This window comes from Lepidochelys kempii, chromosome 1 (genome assembly GCF_965140265.1).
Source record: "Lepidochelys kempii isolate rLepKem1 chromosome 1, rLepKem1.hap2, whole genome shotgun sequence".
Classification (NCBI taxonomy): Eukaryota; Metazoa; Chordata; order Testudines; family Cheloniidae; genus Lepidochelys; species Lepidochelys kempii.
The window spans coordinates 131,941,905-131,963,769 of NC_133256.1; the positions used below are offsets into that span (position 1 = coordinate 131,941,905).

General features: G+C 41.5%; 1 protein-coding gene across 1 annotated transcript in view; it reads left to right on the forward strand.

Annotated features, from left to right (window-relative positions):
• CLCN4 (chloride voltage-gated channel 4) overlaps nucleotides 1-21,490 on the forward strand; it is a 56,708-nt gene extending 35,218 nt beyond the window's left edge. Inside the window, exons 5-12 of the mRNA XM_073354691.1 lie at nucleotides 38-160; nucleotides 2,576-2,782; nucleotides 2,876-2,956; nucleotides 4,166-4,711; nucleotides 6,542-6,728; nucleotides 9,070-9,468; nucleotides 16,475-16,691; nucleotides 18,436-21,490. Of these exons, the coding sequence (XP_073210792.1) occupies nucleotides 38-160; nucleotides 2,576-2,782; nucleotides 2,876-2,956; nucleotides 4,166-4,711; nucleotides 6,542-6,728; nucleotides 9,070-9,468; nucleotides 16,475-16,691; nucleotides 18,436-18,526 (1,851 nt within the window). The 3' untranslated portion in view covers nucleotides 18,527-21,490. The remainder of the gene's footprint in view (nucleotides 1-37; nucleotides 161-2,575; nucleotides 2,783-2,875; nucleotides 2,957-4,165; nucleotides 4,712-6,541; nucleotides 6,729-9,069; nucleotides 9,469-16,474; nucleotides 16,692-18,435) is intronic.
• Nucleotides 21,491-21,865: the final 375 nt, after the last annotated feature.

A 21,865-nucleotide genomic window follows, 5' to 3' on the forward strand; every position in this document is an offset into this window, starting at 1 on the left:
CATTTGTCTAACAGTGTTTTTGCTGTTGTTTTTCCAGGGTGCAAGTGCTTACATTCTAAACTATTTTCTGTACATTATGTGGGCTCTATCTTTTGCTTTCCTGGCAGTCTCCCTGGTCAGGGTGTTTGCTCCTTACGCCTGTGGTTCTGGGATTCCAGAGGTGAGTTTCTTCCAGATGGATGCATATTTAAAACCTGAAAAGTCATTTCATGTTCTAGACCTGTGCCATTATATAGCTATGCCTTTGGCATATGAACAAGCAGAAGCAAGGCATTTTAATATTTTTTTTCACCTGACATGTCTTTATATTATGCCTTTTGCCTAAGCTGTGTTCATGTTTCCTGTCTAAATTCTTCATCTTAGACTCCACTCAAAGGCATACGCAATGGCTGCTGTTTTGGTCAACAACCCAAGGACTGAACTGGACACTTCCAGAGCTAAAAGCATGAACTGCTAGAACCTGAGTTAAAGATCCAAGGCTCCCTAACTGGGCTGTAACAATTCATATTCTCTGTGGATTGGACACAGAGGGGGAGCCATAGTGCATACTCATCAGTGGGTTACACATGAATATTTGCCTGGAAGTCCACCAGATACAATTACATGTTCCAGTTATAAGGGAGAAGATAAAAATTTAGGCCAAGATTTAAGGGGTGGGGGCGCAAAAAAAAGGGAAGGGAGGAAGATTCAAGACCAAGCTTTCCAAAGTAACTAGTGAGTTTGAGCTCCTCAATTTTTGGGGGCCCACCATTTGGAATTCCTTTAAAGGATCTGATTTTCTGAAAACCAGGTGTGTCAAGCTGGGTGCCCAAAATTCAGGCAACCAAAGTCACCAGTCACTTTTGAAAATTTGGCCCTAAATCCATCTTTGGGTTCTTAAATTAGTGACCTTGAAATCAAGAAGAGCTACAGGTTACTTAATACTTTAATAAAACATGTCAGACGCTAAAAGAAAAAAAAATGGGGGGGGAAGGCTAAATAACAGCTGGGTATTATTAAGAGCCTCCATATGGATTGTGGAGTCTAAATTTAAGCTTCAGTCTTTGAAAGTCTGATCCTTGTCCTTCAAATTTAATTCATTGTACAGATCTGTTTGCTCCTTTCGTCACCCCTAGGAGAGCAACCCAAGAAATCTAAAACTGATTAACCAAAAATCTGGAACTGGTTGGAAAAAATAATTGCAAAACCCTCCTGAAATATTGACATTGTTTCCGTTGCTCAGGTGTCAATATGAAGCTATTTTTTATTTTATTTTTTCAATTTTTGTTGTAACTTTTTAATTTTTTAAATAAAAATATTATCAAACATTTTCACTTACAGAAAACCTGGATTTTAATAAATGAAAATGTCTACTGGTTTTGATAACATTTTGGATAAAAATTCTGATAATGAAGTCAGAAGTCAAAAAAGGCCACTTTTGGATGAAAAACTTTGAATTTGCAAAATTTTGAGACGTTTAAAAATCAACAAACACCAAAGCCAAAAACCTTATTTCAAGACTGGTTTGAGTGTACTTTTAGAAAACTTGCTTAGAGATTGATTTATTGCTTTATATCTTTGGGGAAGAATACAAAGGAAAAAAGGAAGCGGGGGAGTATCAATCCGTGTAAACTGGAGCTTGGCATAGTGTATACTTAAACTGACACAGCTTAGTTGATCTCACTTTTAAAATCATGATGGTCTCAACTCGTGCTATAATTTTGTAAAGGATTTTCTATTATTATTTTACATGTATATTGCTTTAATGGCTATAAGCTAACCAGGTCATGCGTTCTTGCGATGTAGGCACTGTACAAACATATAGTAAATCATAGTTCCTTCCCTCTCAAAGGGCTACAAGACACATTAAATTGGCTGTTGCTTGCACACGCTCAGTCAATTCCTTTTACAGTGCAGTCACTAAAGGAACTCAGATGCCATGTCTAGTCCCCCTGGACTGGATTGCTGGAACAGGATGTAGAAAAATAAAAATCACTGCTAAGAATGGTGACAAGTGATGGGTGTATGCTAGAGTTACCTTCAGTTTAGACATGTTTTAGAGGCAAATTCCAAATCAGATTTCTGCCTGTTGACTTTGTCTGTTTAAATATGGCAAGATTTGATCCATATTTAAAAAAAATTGAGAGAAACTTGTTAAAACCAAGACCTCTGCAAGGTTCAGTCTCATGGCACTGTAATATTTTTCTGTGATGGGATTTTTGGAAATAACAAAAAATATAATGTTTATGGAATCTGCCCCACACTATAATTATTTTGTTTTTTTGGTCACACTCATTTGCATCTCATTTAAGCCCTGATCCTGCAAGCCAATCCACATGGGCAGCGTCCCATTGACTTCACACAGGCAGGGTCCACCCACATTAACTAGCTTGTAAAATTGTTGCCATGTCTACCCACTACTCATGTTAACCACTAGTACGATATCACTGTAGAAGAGTTGTCTTAATCTTTCGCTGAGTGCATCAGTGGCTTCTTTCAAGCAATGATTTGTCTACTATAGTTGTTAAGTCATTTTTGCAAAATTGAAGTTGCAGAAGTTTATTTAGTTCTTCAACCTATTCTTCCTGCCTTCCAGATAAAAACCATCCTGAGTGGTTTCATTATTAGGGGCTACCTGGGGAAGTGGACACTCTTAATCAAAACAGTCACCTTGGTTCTCGTGGTGTCTTCGGGCCTCAGCCTCGGCAAAGAAGGTCCTTTAGTGCATGTGGCTTGTTGCTGTGGTAACTTCTTCAGCAGCCTCTTCTCAAAGTACAGCAAGAATGAAGGAAAGAGGAGAGAGGTGAGCTTGGACTCAGATTGACTATATTTAAGGGGAACGAAATGACAACAACTCAAAGGGCTCATGCCTTGTATGCAAATCTTTGTGTTGCAGGTGCTTTCAGCTGCAGCTGCTGCAGGAGTCTCTGTGGCTTTTGGTGCTCCAATTGGTGGTGTACTTTTTAGCCTGGAAGAGGTAAGAGCTACCAGTGAATCAGCTGTGTTTCACTTTCATGATATATGTTTGCAGAATTCATTTGCATCAGTAACAATACTTTCCCTTGATTCCTTCCTTACGAATCCAGAATTCATTTGCATCAGTAACAATACTTTCTCTTGATTCCTTCCTTACGAATCCTTTTTATTTTCCCAATATTGTTATGCCATATATAAGCATATATAATCTGTAATTGTTACCAATGAGAAGTTACCCTGTAGATTAGCATAATGTTGGCAGAAGAGGAGTAATAGTCTCCTGGAGATAACCAAAGGTGTGATTGTGCTGTGTGTGTGTTCAGCATTTGACCCCATACAGAAAAGGTGTATGCCTTGAGCATTCTAACAAAAGATTACAGAAACTTACTACAGCATGTCTAGAGATCATAACTCCAGTGTGTCCATTTAAAACATCACAGTTCAACAGCTTCCTTTATGATTCATCTGATGTTCATTTTCCATTGTTCGCAATTTCCTCCTCAAGTCTGAAAATGCCTTTCCTTACAGATGTGTGACCATGTTCTGGTCACAGACACACCCATGTATGTAAAGTCACAATTACCAACAGAGGGAATGCAGTAGGGCAGGGGTAGGCAAACTTTTTGGCCTGAGGGCCACAGCAAAGTTCCGAAACTGTAGGAAGGGCCAGGTAAGGAAGGCTGTGCCTCCCCAAACAGCCTGGCCCTCACCCCCTATCCACCCCCTCCCACTTCCTGCCCCCTGACTGCCCCCCTCAGAACCCCTATCCAAGCCCCCCCCGTTCCCTGTCCCCTGACCGCCCCCCCCCCGAACCTCTACCCCATCTAACTGCCCCCTGCTCCTTGTCCCCTGACTGCCCCCCGGGACCTCCTGCCCCTTATCCAACCCCCCACTCCCCGCCCCCTTACTATGCCACTCCGAGCAGCAAGACTGGCAGCTGTGCCGCATGGCCGGAGCCAGCCACACTGCAGTGCTGCCTGGCAGGAGCTCGCAGCATGGCAAGCTGAGGCTGCAGGGGAAGGGGGACAACAGGGGAGGGACTGGGAGCTCAAGGGCTGGGCAGGATGGTTCCGCAGGCCAGATGTGGCCTGTGGGCTGTACTTTGCCCACCTCTGCAGTAGGGCCTGTGGTGCAACAAAAAAGAGAGTAACTAAATCAAAACACCTTACCTCCCACTCAGTTAAGCATTCACTGTTTCTGTTTGTTTTAGGTTAGTTATTATTTTCCCCTGAAAACCCTCTGGAGGTCATTTTTTGCTGCTCTTGTGGCTGCCTTTACTCTGAGGTCCATCAATCCGTTTGGAAACAGCCGACTGGTTCTTTTTTATGTGGAGTACCACACCCCCTGGTATATGGCTGAACTTTTCCCATTCATTCTGCTTGGGGTCTTTGGAGGTCTGTGGGGGACGCTCTTTATCCGTTGCAACATTGCATGGTGCCGGAGGCGCAAAACAACCAGGCTTGGGAAGTATCCGGTCCTAGAGGTCATTGTGGTAACTGCTATCACTGCCATCATCGCCTATCCTAATCCATACACTCGGAGGAGCACCAGTGAGCTGATCTCTGAGCTTTTCAATGACTGTGGCGCTCTGGAGTCCTCACAACTCTGTGACTATATTAATGACCCAAACATGACCAGGCCCGTAGATGACATCCCTGACAGACCTGCTGGCTTTGGAGTCTACACTGCAATGTGGCAGCTGGCCCTGGCTCTGATTTTTAAAATTATTATCACAATATTTACTTTTGGCATGAAGGTAAGTTGGAGGGTGTGTAAAGTTCATTGCTGCAATCCATATTGTGTGTTGAAGCTAGACTTTTGCATGACAAGACCAGGTTAATATCAGAGCTTAGAGTGTCATGTTCAGGTTACATACGTCTGGCATAATACCAGGGATGTGTGTGAGAACATGCAAATTCTGAAGCACAAGGCAATAGAAAATTAGGGCTTAATTAGGATTCTGCTTTGATGGCAACAGATTCATCTAAAGATTCAGAAATTAGCAAGAGTTCCACAGACACTCCTGGTATCAGGGTGAATTGTAAGATGCTATCACAGAACCTTCTCATGGTCTTTCATTCAGCGTTTGTATTTTGTAGTAATATACAGAGTAACTCAATTTAGCTGTAGCATGCTATCTGTTTTTGTATGTCTCACTTCCCCTGCTTCTCATCAACTTGCATTGGATACAAAGAAGACCGTATTGGATTGAGCCCCCTTGTTGTATCTGCTAGGTTTCTTTGATTTTTCTTGGTTTAAAAAAAAAGATACAGTATTGTTATTGAGCATTTACATTCACTATTGCCAGTAAGTCAATAAAGCATGATTCCCACTTCAAATGAAATTCAGCTCCCTTGGAAATATGGAGTATTTTATATTGCTGTATATTCTTGTCTTAATACAGTGCAGTGTAGCCAAGTTGCACTGATTGTGGGAACCATACGTTTGAATTTACTGACTATTTATTAATTTAAAAGATCACAAGATTATGCAAATATGCAACATTTGAAATAAAAGCTCAGCTGTAAGATTCCATCCGTGCAGGTTTTATTGATTTGTTTTATTTTTTCCCTTCATTGTGTTTGTCAAGTTTTGCTTTTTAGAAAGAAAGGGGAAATAGAGTTCAGTACATCAGACCAAATGGCTAAAAGAAAAAAAGTGCTGTCTGAAGGTGAACCTACATCAAGCAAGGGTTATTTTGGTTTAACACCCCTCCACCCCAAACAAATAGGGGTTTTGTGGTCCAGATTCCATTTTATCCAAGCCCAAACTACACAAAGTGGGAAGAGGCAAGTTGTAGCTATATGGTTGTTGGTGGAGTCCATTTGTAAACATACATTTGTCTGTACAAACTAGTAGCTCGCATTCACATAAATAAATTCATGGTTTTATTCCAAAAAGTGAAACTATTGAAATAAACCCAACAGTTTGATTATTTTGCTAACCTAACCAACTGCTGTTTTCTCAACGTCTAATTTAGGACCTGTCCATAGCAGAATGAATCAAGTTCTAATGAGCCACTGACTTTAATATGGTATTAGTGCTATATGCTAAGCAACAACCGTTTAAGTCTATCTTGCAAAATAAGCTTGAACTGAAGATCCAGCTTTGGAGCGGAGCCTGGAGCTGGAGCGCGGAGCAGCTCCAGGGCAGTGGAGCTGCAGGTTTTGCCTGGAGCTGGAGTGGAGCCAGAGCACAGCTCCAAAGCCCTGCTTATGACACACACAAAAGCTACGCCTTCAGAAGAGGAGAAATTAAAACTATGCAATGTGCAAATTTTGAATTTAAAAAAGAAGATTGCTCATACCAATATTGAGAAATAAAGTTGGTGTGAATTCAGGAACTAGGATTAGGTAAAATAGATATGCATGTATTTAAATTATATATCACTTTTTAAGTTCCTGTATAGTTCCAGTATTTGCAGAGGACCATCTCAGACCAAGGAGAAGATCCACTGAGACTTCCAGAGAGTTGTGGGGTCTGGCACTGGCTCCGATAAGGGATGTTGGTACTCTGGTACCATATTTCTTACATGCATAGTGGAGACCTTTTGGTCAAAACAGTCACTTGTCTGTTTTCATTTAAGATCCCTTCAGGCCTCTTTATTCCCAGCATGGCTGTGGGAGCCATGGCTGGTAGAATGGTTGGAATTGGAGTAGAGCAGCTGGCCTACCATCATCATGACTGGATCATCTTCAGGAACTGGTGTAGACCAGGAGCAGACTGTGTCACTCCAGGGCTTTATGCTATGGTGGGAGCTGCAGCATGTCTCGGTACAGTAAGCGGCGGTCTTTATTGTTTGTGTGTGTGTGTGCTACAAGATGTTTTCCAGACATACTGTGGGGTTTTTTAAATTGTTAAGAGAATTTCAGGCTCGTGGAAGCAGGTGAGATTGCCGCTCTGACAATCCTGGGAACAAATTGTTCCACCGGGCACAGCACAGGCAGTAACACTAAACTCTTCCTTACGTTGCTCCACCGTAAACATGGTCTAGAGGAGAGGGGTAGCTAGTTGTCCCTGCCCAGTTAAACTTGGTCCTCTCTGTCGAATCTGCCAAAAAGGATGTCAATTGCAAACCATAGAGGGGTGGGTGGGGGGAGAGTTATAAAAAGAACATGAGGGTTTTTTTTATAAAGAGCAGGAAAATGGTATCCCTCCCAAGAGGCTTGCTCATTTGTGATGGCTGTGATTTCCACCCTAATTGAACTGGAATTACCCACTGATTTAAAATATTCTACTGTTAAGCCAAGGAAAACAATCTTTGATCACTACCAATTTTGCCCAAATTGAAATCATTGATCTGGACGTGAAAGGTCTGTATCCCATTACCAGTCACACAGGCTATATTCAGTCTTTCATCCCTGAGTATAGGTCAAAGCCTGGTTCCTTTGAATTCAACGTGAATTTTGCTATTGACTTCAATTGGACTGCCATTCAGTCCTAAATGCTAATTGTTAAAGCAAGGCCATTGATATAAACTAAATCTCATACATCAAATGCCAAGTTGTACATGGAAATGAAATGTGAAAACATCAACTCCAAGCATGTTATTTCTTCTTTCATTTTTTATTTGACCTGTATCTTACATAATTTCCAGTGCTGCTTGGTATTTGGACTATGCAGTAATGGACATATCTCACAAAATTAGGCCTTGTCTACAACGAAACCTTCTCATGTAGCTGTATCTTGTACAAGCAAAAGAGTGCTTTTGCCGATATAGCTTATACCAGCGCTCCGAACGAAATAAGCTATTCTGGCAAAAGGACTCCTGTGTCAGTATAACTGCGTCTAGCACTCAGGCTTTTGCTGGCATGGATATGTTAGTTAGGGTATGATTTTTCACACCCCTATGTTCATAGCTATGCCCACAAATTTTAAGTGTAGACCAGGCCTTAGTGTAATTGACTAGGCTTCCAATGAAAGCTGCATCCAGAGGAGCACTGGCAGATAAGTAGGATGATTTGTGAGACCAGTCATGGTAGGAACCTAATGTCAGAAATAGTAAACCAGCCTCAGTTGTCCTTTTTTATGCTTTTCTTTAGCATTCCAAAACAGAATTTATCAGTGCAGACATTTTTCCTTTATATTAAAGAAAAGTTCTTTACTGTGCATCCATTAGCAGGCAATCCTATTCTGTTTTTACAGCCACAGTTAGCTATGTAATAATTGTAACTGCATAGCATTACCCATGCCATTACATAAAAACAAATTTTTAATAACCTATTTTCTTATTTCTCTAATCTAAACAATGGCACTGTATTTGGAGATCTAAGAATATCAAATTCTCACAATTATTTTTCGGACATATTACCTGGAGAAACACATACAATCGTTATACTGTGATTATATGATTCTTTATATCCTGTAATGTAAACTGCAGCAGTAAACTGATTATAAAATGGCACAAAGAAACTACAGTGGAGAATGTTGATGCTAGAACTGATTTATGCACAGAAGGCATCACAACCAAGCTAGAAGAACACATTTCATGGAAGCTGCTTACATTATGACAAGCAATTTCCAGGGGTTGATCAAGGAGCGGGCTACATTTAATACAGTTCCCTTAATGCTTCTTTTTCTTTAAGAGTGTAATCCTTAATCAAGTATGTTTTCAAATTAAACCTTCAATATGATCAATTTTATATAAATGAAGAAGTCAATAATGAAATTAAACATGTCTGCAATAGTTATGCCTACACTTTAGCACTGATTTTCCCAGAAATATGGGCCTAGGCATTTAGATTGACCCCAATCCATTGAGTTTTGGTATGTCATGTATCAAATATAGTTCAGACGTGTGTGTGCTTTACTGTTGTGCCAGATTATTTAATTAAGGTAATCTCCAAGCATGCAGGTACCAGAGTCCGTAATTATCTGCTTTTCACATGCTAATAAACTTGGGTTGAGCGTGTCACTGTTACCTTTTCTGTTCAAAATTACAGCAGATGAAATGGAAACCTGTAATTTCAGTGAACGACAGACAGTGAGGGGTTTGAATAATTTCATGCCTTTATGCATATAAGATACTAGAAAGTCCAAAGAGTTGGTACATTTATAGATTTTTGTTGTTGTTTTTTTTTTAGGGGGGAACCTGAATGATCTTTTTCTTGGCAGGTGGAGTTACCAGAATGACTGTCTCCCTGGTGGTTATTATGTTTGAGTTAACCGGAGGCTTGGAGTATATTGTACCTCTAATGGCTGCAGCTGTGACCAGCAAGTGGGTAGCAGATGCCTTTGGGAAAGAAGGGATCTACGAGGCACACATCCACTTGAATGGTTACCCATTTCTGGATGCTAAGGACGAGTTCACACACCGAACACTAGCAACAGATGTCATGAGGCCTAGGCGTGGTGAGCCTCCACTCTCTGTTCTAACACAGGATAGTATGACAGTGGAAGATGTGGAGACATTAATCAAAGAGACCGATTACAACGGTTTTCCGGTGGTGGTTTCCAAAGACTCGGAGCGTCTCATTGGTTTTGCACAGAGACGGGAACTGATTCTTGCAATAAGTGAGTAAAGAGTACAATATAGATTTTAATGGGAACGTAAAGGGTATTAGAGTGATACTGTGAAGCATGTACGAATAGGTAAATAAGAACAAAACTGAATGTTTACTCCAAAGGATGTGGAAGGCTGTTTCTACCCTTTCTGAGAACCAAGCAACCTCCCCACTACAACATACCTTCGGCCAACCTCTGGGGTTTAATTCCTCACTCAGTTATGCTGAGGTAAATCTGAAGTAACTCTGTTAAAGCCGTTGGAGTTAAACCAGTTTCAAATTGGTGAAAGTCATATCAGACCATGGTCAGTAGCATTTCTAGTCTCCAACCAAATCTCTTGTCACTCTCAGCAGTAAAAGTCCAGAGATATCTGTGAACCCCAACCACTACACAACAACGTGCAAAGTGCTGGTGCCACACTGTGTTAGTTTCTGTTATCGCATCATAGTTGTTCTAATTTGTAAGCATTTAAATCTTGCAGACCTTGGTGACCTGAAAGATCAGTGGTATGATTTTTCAGATGATTGGAGGAGGGGAAGCTCCTGAGTTCTTTGGAAAATAAAATTTATAAATAAAAAATAACAGTTATTTTGGTGACAGCCTCTCCTGCTTACAGGGACTTTTTCATGAAGCAAAAATTGCTCTGTAAACCATGTACTCTTTACATTTTAAGCTGCTCTACTTAAAAGGATACTACCTAAAGCCTAGATTTACAAAGGGAAGTAAGTGCTGCAATGCTGAACTTTGTAATACCTAATTTCTCAGAGCCTTGCCTCTCAATTTATCCTTTTGTGGATCTATCCCTAAGTAAAATTAGACCTAAAATTAAATTACTTGTTCCCATCAGGTGTCAGTCTATAATTTAATTTCCCATCTCCCCTCCTCCAAAACTGATAGTTGGCGTCATGTTATATATGTTAAGCAGAAGGGATGGAAAAACTCTTTGTGCCTACTTTGGAATCCACTTCATCATTGTAGGTTTAACAGAGTGCCATAGACTCAAAAGTTGTCGGATTCATGGTCTGCATAGGGAGGGGGTGTTGAGGAGCAGATGAGAGAATAATTCTAGAGCCCGGTTTTCTAGCTATAATACATATTGCAGCCTTCCCTTAAGTTACAAGTATGTTTGTTTTTAACTGCATGACTGAGAGGTGGGTGGTTTAAATGGTTTGTGAATAGGATTGCCAACTTTCTAATCACACAAAGCCGAACACCCCTGCCCCGCTCCTTCCCCAAGGCCCCGCGCCTTCTCTGAAGGCCTGCCGCCACTCGCTCCATTTCCCCTCCCTCCGTCGCTCGCTCTCTGCCCCACTCACTTTCACCAGGCTGGGGCAGGGAGTTGGGGTGTGGGAGATGAGTGAGGACTGTGGCTGCGGGTGTGGGCTCTGGGGTGGGGCTGGGGATGAGGGGTTTGGGGTGCGGGAGGGGGCTCTGGGCTGGGGCAGTAGGCTGGAGTGCAGGGCGAGGGATGGACTCTGGGATGGGTGTACAGGCTCCAGGCGGGGCCAGAAATAAGAGGTTTGGGAGGGGGCTCCCGGCTGGGGCCAAGGGGTTCGGAGTGCTGGAGAGGGTTCAGACTCTGGCTGGCGGTGCAGGCTTTAGGGTGGGGCTGGGGATGAGGGGTTTGGGTGCAGGATGGGGTTCTGGGCTGGGGCATGGTGTTGGGGTGTGTCTGCAGGCTCCAGGAGGGAGTTTGGGTGTAGGAGGGGACTCTGGGCTGGGGCAAGGGGTTGGGGTATGGGAGGTGCAGGGTCCTGGTAGCACTTACAATGGCTCCCAGGAAGTGGCTGCCAGGTCCCTGCAGCCTGGAGGCGCATGGGTGGCCAGGGTGGCTCTGCGCTGCCTCGTGCCTGCAGGCACCACCCCCGCAGCTCCCATTGGTCACAGCTCCTGGCCAATGGGAGCTGTGAAGTTGGCACTGGCAGTGGGGGCATTGCACAGAGCCTCCCTAGGCACCCATGCATCTAGTTGTCGCAAGGATTTAGCAGCCACTTCTGGGAGCTGTGCAGAGCTAGGACAGGCAGGGAGCCTGCCTTAGCTCCGGGCCCCCGCTGTGCCACCGACCAGAGCCGCCAGGGTCTCTTTTCGACTGGGTGTTCCTGTCGAAAACCAGATGCCTGGGAACCCTATTTGTGAATTCAGACTAGTTTTGCAATGATCAAAAATAGGCAAGTGCACATACCTCAAACTATAAGGTACCTGGCTCATCTAACTGTAAAAGACGATCAAGTAGTTCAAGGGAATCTGCTTTTTTGTATAGCATCAACTCAATAGCCCCCCCACTACTCCTTCTCTTCCCTACCCCTTAAAAAATCAGGAGGAAGGAATCCTCAAAGTAATAACTTCAATATGAGACAATGGTTAAGTCATTTACAGGATAATTAAGCCAACAACTGTGACAGTGTCCCTTTAAATCTTCGTTTTACCTCCAGCCTGTCACTTCCTCCGGCAGATACAAAAGATACACTATATGGTAGGGTCAGAAGGGCAAAATACACCAGCTGTTAGAGAGTTGACAAAAGATATAAAGGCCAAGAGTTGGTACTTTTTAGAAAATGTACGAAGTTTGCAGTTTATATAATTTTCTTTCTAACTATTTTTAAGGTGCCGTCCATCCCCAACTCCCTAAATTCCCTTGTGAGAACTTGAAAATACAAATTAGATACACTGGGCCAGACCCTTGTCTGTCTTGTACCTTATGTTGTCATGCAGTGAGTGTACAGCAAGTTACAATGCTGGATTTCAGGCCTGTTGCACTAATGTGACCCCAACATCAGTGACCAGCAAGCTGCAAACAGGAAAGGATCAGACCCGTTAATTTAAAGGTAGAGACATCAGACACCATCTGAAATTGGTATAAAAAGCTGAGAATTATACTTTTTGATGATGCTGCTAAACAGCAACAAGGCTGGTTTGTTCACAGGGAGGCACATGGATGTGTGGTCCTGTCTCTAAGCTTTTTATTACTAGTGCAGAGTTAATTAAGAATTAAAGCTGGTCCACATTTTTCAACTGAAATATTTTCCTCTTATAAAATGGTTTCTGTGAAATCCAAATTTTCCACAGGAAAAAATGTGTGGTTTCCGGGGAGCTCTAATTAAAATATCTTCTCGTAGGCCTGGGGCGAGTCAAGAATTAAAAATCAGCCAGGACTCGTTGGCTATATAGGACTCTGCTTCCCCCCATTTCCGCTGAGAGTGGGCTGCAATCGGGAGTAATGGCAACTGTTTGGAAACCATATGACTGATTCTGATCTCATATTACACCAGTTTTGCAATAAACTGTCTCTCTTGTTAATTTTCATGGTACATGGTGATTCTATATGATTTAATGTGTGTCTTTTATAAATCAAAATCCTGATTTAAATTTTATAGCTCAATAGGATTCTATTCTATTCTATTCAGGCCCTGCACCATGGTATAGGAGAGCCTTCCAGAGGGCATGAAGTGCTATAACAAACATCATGTGTGTCTTTTCTCCTTCTTTATCTCTTCTTCCCCACAGGGAAAAAATTGCATGTTTTCTGGCATTTTTTATTAATTTTATTTTATTTTTCCATATTTTTATGTATATACGCATATACACTGTGCCATGTCTGCCTATTAGTGAAGGCAAGGCTGAAGAATTGCACCTTGCACTTGGAAGGGAAGGTGATGAGGTTTGCGGTGGTTCACGTTCTGGAGCTACAGACAGATTGGGGTTTTTTTTTTTTTTTTTTAAGTAAGCTGAGCCCATGAGCGCATTGAGGGTAAGACTAGAGATTGTGAACATAAATCAGTATTCAATGGGAATGTAGTGTAGTGAGCAGAGGACTGGTTGGATGAGTTCATGGTGGCCCATGATACTGAAGAGATGTTTTGCTGTGTTCTATACTGAGCACTTATGGTTGTGTGCCAGGAATATTGCATTGCTGAAATCCATTTGGAAGTAACAAAAGTAGATATTACTGAGGCCAGGTCTTCAGCCAGCAGGATTGGATGGAGTCTTCTAGCCAGCTGTAGAAGACAATTGTGAACACTACTATGTGAAAGCTTAATGTCAGTAAGGAATCCAAGAGCACTCCTAAACTCCAAGAGCTTAACCCTTGTTGGATGTGTTTTGTCAACCACAGGAGACTTCACTGTGGCTGTAAACTCCTCTGCCAACCAACATAACCTCCATCTTCTTCATTGATTTAACTTCAACCAGATGTTCTTTGTCCATGAACTGATCTCAGCCAAGTACTGAGCTAACTTAATGACAGTACAAAGGATAGATAGAGTTGTATGTCATCTGCATACTGTTGACATTTGAGCATGTAATGTCTTACTAATTCTGCTAGGCTGCATGTGAATAAGGATGGCAAGAGAACTGAGCCTCCAAGTGAGGATACTGGTGGCAGAGGGTGTTGGTGCTTATCACTGCACTTTGAGAGTGTTCCTGCAGAAAGGACTAAAGCCATGTTAGTGCAGTCCCCTGGACTTCCCTCAGGCAATATCTCATTATCCGCGTCAATGGCCGCCTTCTAATACACGTTTAAATACGACTGACCTTGTCCACACCTAGGGCAACAGTTGTGTTTCACATCATGTTAGTTAAAACAGTTAACTTATTTTATCGTGGGATGCATTTCTCCAGTGTAGCTATACCCTGAAGAAATAATGCTTCTCTTCTGGTAGCAAAAGATGAAGGAGAGGCAAATTAGTCTGTCTAGCTAAGGAGACAAATGCACACTTTTAATGTAAAAATGGTATAATCAGATTGATTTTGCATTACCTAAGGCTAGCCGTGACTAGCTAACAAGTTTTTAAACCATTCTTGTGGACCAGGGCAAACAATGTTGAACACCATATTAGTTCAAACAAGATAACTAACAGGTTGGCTAACTCAGTGCACTTTTCCACTACAGCGAAATCCTCAGTATGGGATTTAAGCCACACCTAGGTTAGACAAGCTGGGATTTGAAGCTCATGTGCGTAACTTGGATCTGAGAGGCCATGTCCATATCTGGAGGGACTAATTCACCTTTAAATCTGACAGGAGTTGTCTTCTGTGGATTACTCTGGTTCAGGGGAGTCAGCAAATATAGTCACCCTTCCTTTGGGGCTGCTTTGCTCCTTGGACTAAGTTTTGTACACTCACTGACTGAAATATATCTGTGCAATTACTATATTTTATCATCTCTCAAACTTCCCAACCCATTTATACCCTATGTATAAATTTCACCCTATTTATGGTACTACTGAATTTAGATCAATATTAATGTACCGTTTGCAAAAGTACTGTCTCTAGAGACACAAATTTTACATCCAGGAGTAAAATAATAGCATGGGCTTACCAGTGTTGTCCAGTGTCATTGTCATTTTGGGGTGAGTAGTACTTTTGGAAAAATAGTAACCAAAATGTCATTGCCTGTTGCTTCCTGTGTAGATAAAGGAGGGAAAATAAAGAACCATGAATAAATCAGCTAGTTATGTGAGGAACATTTCTTGACCTGGGTCAGACTAAATGAACCACCTTCAGCTAGATGATGTAAACCCATAGCATAATATATCAAAGACCTGTGCACGCACATTCACTTTTGAAAGTCAGATGTATAAATCAAGACAAGAAAAGACAAGATTAGCATAATTCCTGTAAATTGCAGGAGGATGTGTAATATATGGGGTGAGATGGTTGAAAGTCACATGACAAGGTAATATTAGGTGTGAACTGGAGCGTTCTGATTTCAGTGATATTACAACAAAATGATCTTTAAGAGAAAAGTAATGTGGTGGGAATGTGTTGGAAATCATTACTGTATGCACATTACAAGTCACAGAGCAGGTTTTTGTGATTTGATTGATGGAAATGAGCTCCAAGAATATATATATTTGCACTGACTGTCTCCAATTTCCTGTGCCTCTCAAGAACAGAAACAACCTGAATCAATCAAAAAGGAAAATGGCTAGAATTAGCTATGATTTCTTTAAAAAAACAAAAAACAAAACAAAACCCACAAAAACCCAAGATGTGTTTGTACTAGGGAGAAGGGAGGTGTCTATCATCATTCTTGAGATTTCACCTCATCTGTTGTTAGCACCATACACTGCAGAGTACAAACGAACAGCCAGTGAAGAGAAAAGTGCAAAGGAAACCAGCCATTTCCACTTTAACAATAACTGTAAAGCAAATGGCTAGGGGTACACGTTAAGTGACAGGCTTGTAATAATAGTCATAAAAGCAAGGAGTAAACTTCACTTCGCAGCTTGATCAAGGTGCCAGTGAGAGGTTTTGATTTGGAACATGGGCAAATATGCACAGTTGAGAAAACTGAGGTGATCAAATTCATTTAGCTCAGCACTTTTCCCCCGCTATAGCTCCTTTTCCTTAAAGACAGAACCACACCTCCTTCCAACATGAAGCCTAGGTAAACAAGCTTTATATGAAGAAGTATCCAGAGGCTCAGGAGACAGAATCTGCCCCCCCCCCACCTCTGGGCAGGGCATGTGGTGGCTCAGCAATCCTGAAATAATGGCTATGTCTCCTACACACACCCTGAATGGGAGTTTGTCACTGGATCAGAGCACCGACCGAGTAACCATGCCCATAGACTGCCCCTCTGTGGTGGTGTAGAAGTCCAAATCCAGGTGCACATGTACTGCAGAAGTTCCACATTTCCATTATCTTGGAGGTCTTCCATACCTCGATGCCCTGGGTGAATTTCATACAGAGACTGCATTGTGCTACCTGCTAAAACCAATAGTGTAAAACATTTGAATTTAAGGAGAATGACGACAATGAACATCCCAATACAAGAAATAACATGTTCGTAAAGATATGTTAAGCAAAATAAAAGGGACGGGGACTGTCTTTATATTTGATTTGGGATAGGATTCTTTGAATGACTGTGGTGGCCCTGTGAAATGCAAATGATTTGCTCTGTAATCCCATGTTCTGATATCTTGGCATATTAAAAGCAAATGTAACCGTTCATTTCCAAGTAGGGATGTACATGAGTTTGGTCTGCCATTTGTCTGATCTCCTTGTCCTCCAGAGAACGCAAGGCAGCGTCAGGATGGGGTGGTGAGCAATTCTATCATGTATTTCACTGAAGATCCACCAGAGCTCCCAGCCAACAGCCCTCACCCACTGAAGCTACGGCGCATTCTCAATTTGAGCCCTTTCACAGTAACTGACCACACACCAATGGAGACGGTGGTAGACATCTTTCGGAAACTTGGACTCAGACAATGTCTTGTCACACGCAGTGGGTAGGTATATATAGATGAACCAACGCGATTACGTACTTAAAGGGAAGGAAAGTGCCACACCAGCTTTGCTGTGGCTGTAATATATATAGCACTTTTGCTATTCAAACGAATTTATAAACAGTAGCTAACTCTCAACAGCCTATGAAGTCAGCTGGATAAGTATTATTATTTTCTCTAAAACTAAGATAGACAGGTCAAGTGGCTGCCCAAGGCAACAGAAAAAATCAGTGGCAGAGCTTGAATTAGAAGCAAAGATGTATTGGCTGCCATTGAGTTCATGCTCAGACCATGTTCCCTTCTCTGTAGTGTATTGTAATTTAGGTGCCATATCTAGGATAGGGGACAATAAAATACAGATACTATCAGGCTGATGTCCCAATATATTTTGTTTTTAAGCAAGCGCAAATGCAGAGTTGGCAAAATATCACTGTTTGTAAAGGGTTTGCTTGTTCCTAGGCTTCCAGCCAGACTGAAGTGCTCATGAAAAGCATGATATGGATGACAACTGAGGAAAATAAATCTGCTCAGTTTTGTCTGAAAGCAAGGAAAAGTGAGTTAAAACTCTATGAGAGCCAGATGACAAAAAATTGATCAGGAACAGAAACTGAATCAAAAGTGTGAAACAACAGTTTTGTCTGCACTGGGGAAATTTTCCTAACAGCTCAAACTGATTTTAAAACCTTTTGGAAACACAGTCTAGCCTGGGCTTTAGTGACCGGAATAAACAGAATAATATAGTGGCCCAATTCCTGATAAATCTGGGTGCCTAAAGTTTTGGCACCTAAATAAAACCTGCTTGCTTTTTCACAGGTGCTGAGTATCCACAGTCAATTTCAGTTCTGGGTGCTCAACATCTGTGAAAATAAAGCCTCTGATTTGAAATATGGATTTAGGTGCCTCCTATTAGGCACTCTGGCTTGGAACCTTTTGGTTTTGGTTTCTACCTCTAGCAGTTCTTGAAGCATCAGCCACAAATATCATTTTACAACTGAATTGAAAGGCAAATGGTTCTAAGAATGATGGGGTTCCAAAGTCCAGTATCTAACTATTTTCAAGAGTTGGAAAGGGAAGTATTCTGGCCCCTGAGGAGTCGTGAGATATTGGATATTAAAAATGTCTCACAACCAGCACTTGCATTGCTAGTTATAGCTTAATAAGGGGCAGATTCCAAAACTCTCACTCCCGTTGGATGGTAACTTCTTGTTTAGTTCCATTAAAGTCAATGGGAGTAAGGCGCTGTGCGGTGATGAATAAGGGCATCAGAATTTTTAAAAAGAACACACTCCCTGAAATTCAGCCTTGTGCAGAATGCCAGGACAAGTCATAGGCCCCACTTAGCCCCTGATTAGATGGTTTAAATGGTTTTGTGTTGCCTAGATCTTATGCTGGTAGCCCTCTGCTTGGGAGTGAATTTTATTCTGATAGAATTTAATTATTTTCTCAAACAAAATGATGTATTAATTACAGTTCTCACTTGAACACAGAGTGGAATAGATTCTCCACAAAAGGGGAGAGAGAACCAAAGCACTTCATTTTTATAATGGACATGATTTTTATTGTCTTGGTGGTGGTCATGAGGTGGGAATAGTTTTTTTTGTTTTGCTTAGTTTCCAAAATGATGATTAAAAACAAACTGGAGATCTACAGCTGCATATGGAAGCTTTCGAAACAGGACCCTGCAGCAGAACAGGAAAAATAGATGAGAGATAAGATGATTCACCTTTGCTTTCTTTTTCTCTTCTAGAAGGCTGCTGGGCATCATAACTAAAAAGGATGTGTTAAGACATATGGCTCAAATGGCAAATCAGGACCCTGAATCTATCATGTTTAACTAGACTGGTAACAGAAGATGGGAAGAAATAACCTTGAAGGAATCTCTCCTAGATTAACACAAAGGCTGCATACAGTATTTTGTTTTGTTTAAAGAGAAAAATACAGTGATGAGGAGTGGCCCAAAACTAAGCTACAACAGAGAGGACTGGATGCAGGATGAGACTTATTTAATCAGGTAGTCAGGTTAGACGCTGTCTATAGCTGCAAACATCAAGCTATATTTCTTCAGTGAGTTTCCTAACAGCTCTGCTGGTATATGTGATATGGTTTGAAGTGATATAGGTTTAAATGATATGGTTTGAAGACAAGGAGCCAGGAGTACTGGAGAACACACCAACATTCACACTAACTTATTAGACAGGTGCGAAGACTAGCAGATATTTATAAATAAGTTAGTACCAACTGTAAACCTTTGTGTTCCAAACTAGATAACTGAGCATGTATGATTCACATTGATTTACTTGTTACTGATGTCATGGTTATTTATTTGCTACTGAATTATACTAAAATATTTTCATGGAAAAAAATCGTCCTATTTACTGAGAAGTTTGTCATCTTCATTTATTTTTGTAAAAGTTAATTGAGACTGGAGTGGAACTAAAGCTGTAGAATACACTTTTGTTCACTTTAAACATCCTGTCCTTTGTTTCCTGCTTTAAGCCATTCAGGTTTACTCAGTTTAGCAGTTTTGTCAATCAGCTCTCTTCTGTTATTTTTAAAATGAAGAGACTGATTTGTAAGGATTCTTTATTTCTCTGTGCAAAAATTGGCAAATTGGTACTGTAATATTTAGTATGATGTAGTTTGCTATAACTATGGAAAAACCGTAAAAAGCTCGGGGAAGATTTTCAAAGGCACAAAGGACAATTAGGTGCCCAACTCTCACTGAAAATCAATGGGCACCAATCTCCCACCATGTAAATAGAAAAACAGACAAATGAAGCTCTGCAGTGATTTCTTCCCTGCTCCAGTTTATTCCTTATTCCTCCCTGGCAATGGTTTGCACTTTCTAAGAAATCACTTAAATTAACATAGTGTAACACTGACAGACCCCAGTCAGCGGCAGGCAGGATTGAACCTGGGACCTCTGGAGCTTAATGCCTGAGCCAAAAGTCACATGGCCTTTAGCTAAGGCTGTAGGGCAGACTCATGAATCTCTCCGTAATGGTCTTGGTGCCATTAGATGGGAAAGAGCACCACACCCAGGGGTTGTGTGGGTTACATACTTCCCTTAGCTGAGGAAGCACATTCTGAGCTTCAGAGACTTCCCAGTTGAAATCCTGGATGATCCCTCACTTGTAACACTGACAGACCCTGGCCCAGGAGGCAGGATCAAACCTGGGATCTCTGGAGCTAAATGCATGAGCCTCTAGTGCATGAGCTAAAAGCCACATGGCTATTAGCTATGGCTGTGACAGACTTATTAATCTCTAAGTGGTCTCGGTGCCATTAAATGAGACAGAACACCACACCCAGGAGGTATGTGGGCTACAATAGAATGGCTGAAATATTTATTTTCTAGCAGAGCTTCTCATTCTTTAAGCTGCTTGTACCATGTACAGGATTCATGCTGCAACCCTCCATAGCACCAAGCTTGGACAAGGGTGCAAGAAAGCAATTGTTGTTGTTACCTTGTGTCACGTATGTCCCCAGAATGTGAAGTTTAAAAGGAAACAACTCCAGGTATGTTGGGGTAATGATGCTAACCTGGTCCTAAAGCCTTCCTATTCAGGTGCTCTGTGGGATGCAGAATGTAGGTATTTTTTGTTTTAGTAGACTGTAATAGTCTGAATGCAGAAGGCCAAATGCTGTCATCAGTTACACCCTCTATCTCTGAAAGAGAGGAGGCTATTTTTAGTCTTATTAGAATTTCAGTCCATGGCAAGGACTGCCTCTGAAGACTGTCACCGATAACACTAGGCACCCAGTGTGATTATCACAGCTATAAAATATGTCTTACGTAATGCCCATAGCACAAGCACTTTATGGTATCATCAGTGTTTTATGTCCATACAGTATTCCCAAAAGGCATAAGAACGGCCATACTTGGACAGACCAAAGGTCCATCTAGCCCAGTATCCTGTCTTCCAACTGTGGCCAATGCCAGGTGCCCCTGAGGGAATGAACAGAACCGGTAATCATCAAGTGATCCATTCCCTGTCACCCATTCCTAGCTTCTGGCAAACAGAGACTAGGGATACCATTCCTGCCCATCCTGGCTAATATCCATTGATGGACCTATCCTCCATCAACTTATCTGGTTCTTTTTTGAATGCTGTTATAGTCTGGGCCTTCCCAACATCCTCTAGCAAGGAGTTCCACCGACTGACTGTGTGCTGTGTGAAAAAATACTTCCATTTGTTTGTTTTAAACCTGCTGCCTATTAATGTCATTTGGTGACCCCTAGTTCTTGTGTTATGAGAAGGAGTAAATAACACTTCCTTATTTACTTTCTCCACACCACTCATGATTTTATAGCCCTCAGTCATATCCCCCATCAGTTGTCGCTTCCAATCTGAAAAGTCCCAGTCTCATTAATCTCTCCTCATATGGAAGCCGTTCCATACCCCTAATAATTTTTGTTTCCCTTTTCTGAATCTTTCCCAATTCCAATATATCTTTTTTGAGATGGGGTGACCACATCTGCACGCAGTATTCAAGATGTGGGCAAACCCTGGATTTATATAGAGGCAATATGATATTTTTTGTCTTCTTATCTATCCCTTTCTTAATGATGCCCAACATTCTGTTTGCTTTTTTGACTGCCACTGCACATTGAGTGGATGATTTCAGAGAACTATCCACAATGATTCCAAGATCTCTTTCTTGAGTGGTAACAGCTAATTTAGACCCCATCATTTTATAGATATAGTTGGGATTAACACAGGTTTCAGAGTAACAGCCATGTTAGTCTGTATTCGCAAAAAGAAAAGGAGTCCTTGTGGCACCTTAGAGACTAACCAATTTATCTGAGCATAAGCTTTCGTGAGCTACAGCTCACTTCATCGGATGCAGACAGTATGCATCCGATGAAGTGAGCTGTAGCTCACGAAAGCTTATGCTCAAATAAATTGGTTAGTCTCTAAGGTGCCACAAGTACTCCTTTTCTAGTTGGGATTATGTTTTCCAATGTGCATTACTTTGCATTTATCAACATGGATCTCAGAAGTTACTGGACAAACCCTGAAGTATAGATCCCAACCTTAATTAATTCGGCAGAACCTAAAAAGTTTCACAGAGCTTGGTTAATTTAAGAGTGAGGAAGTTACTGTAGTATATAACTCAATGTATGCAACTACAGTTCAATACTTGCTTTCAAGCTGTTGGACTGAGGCTGATGT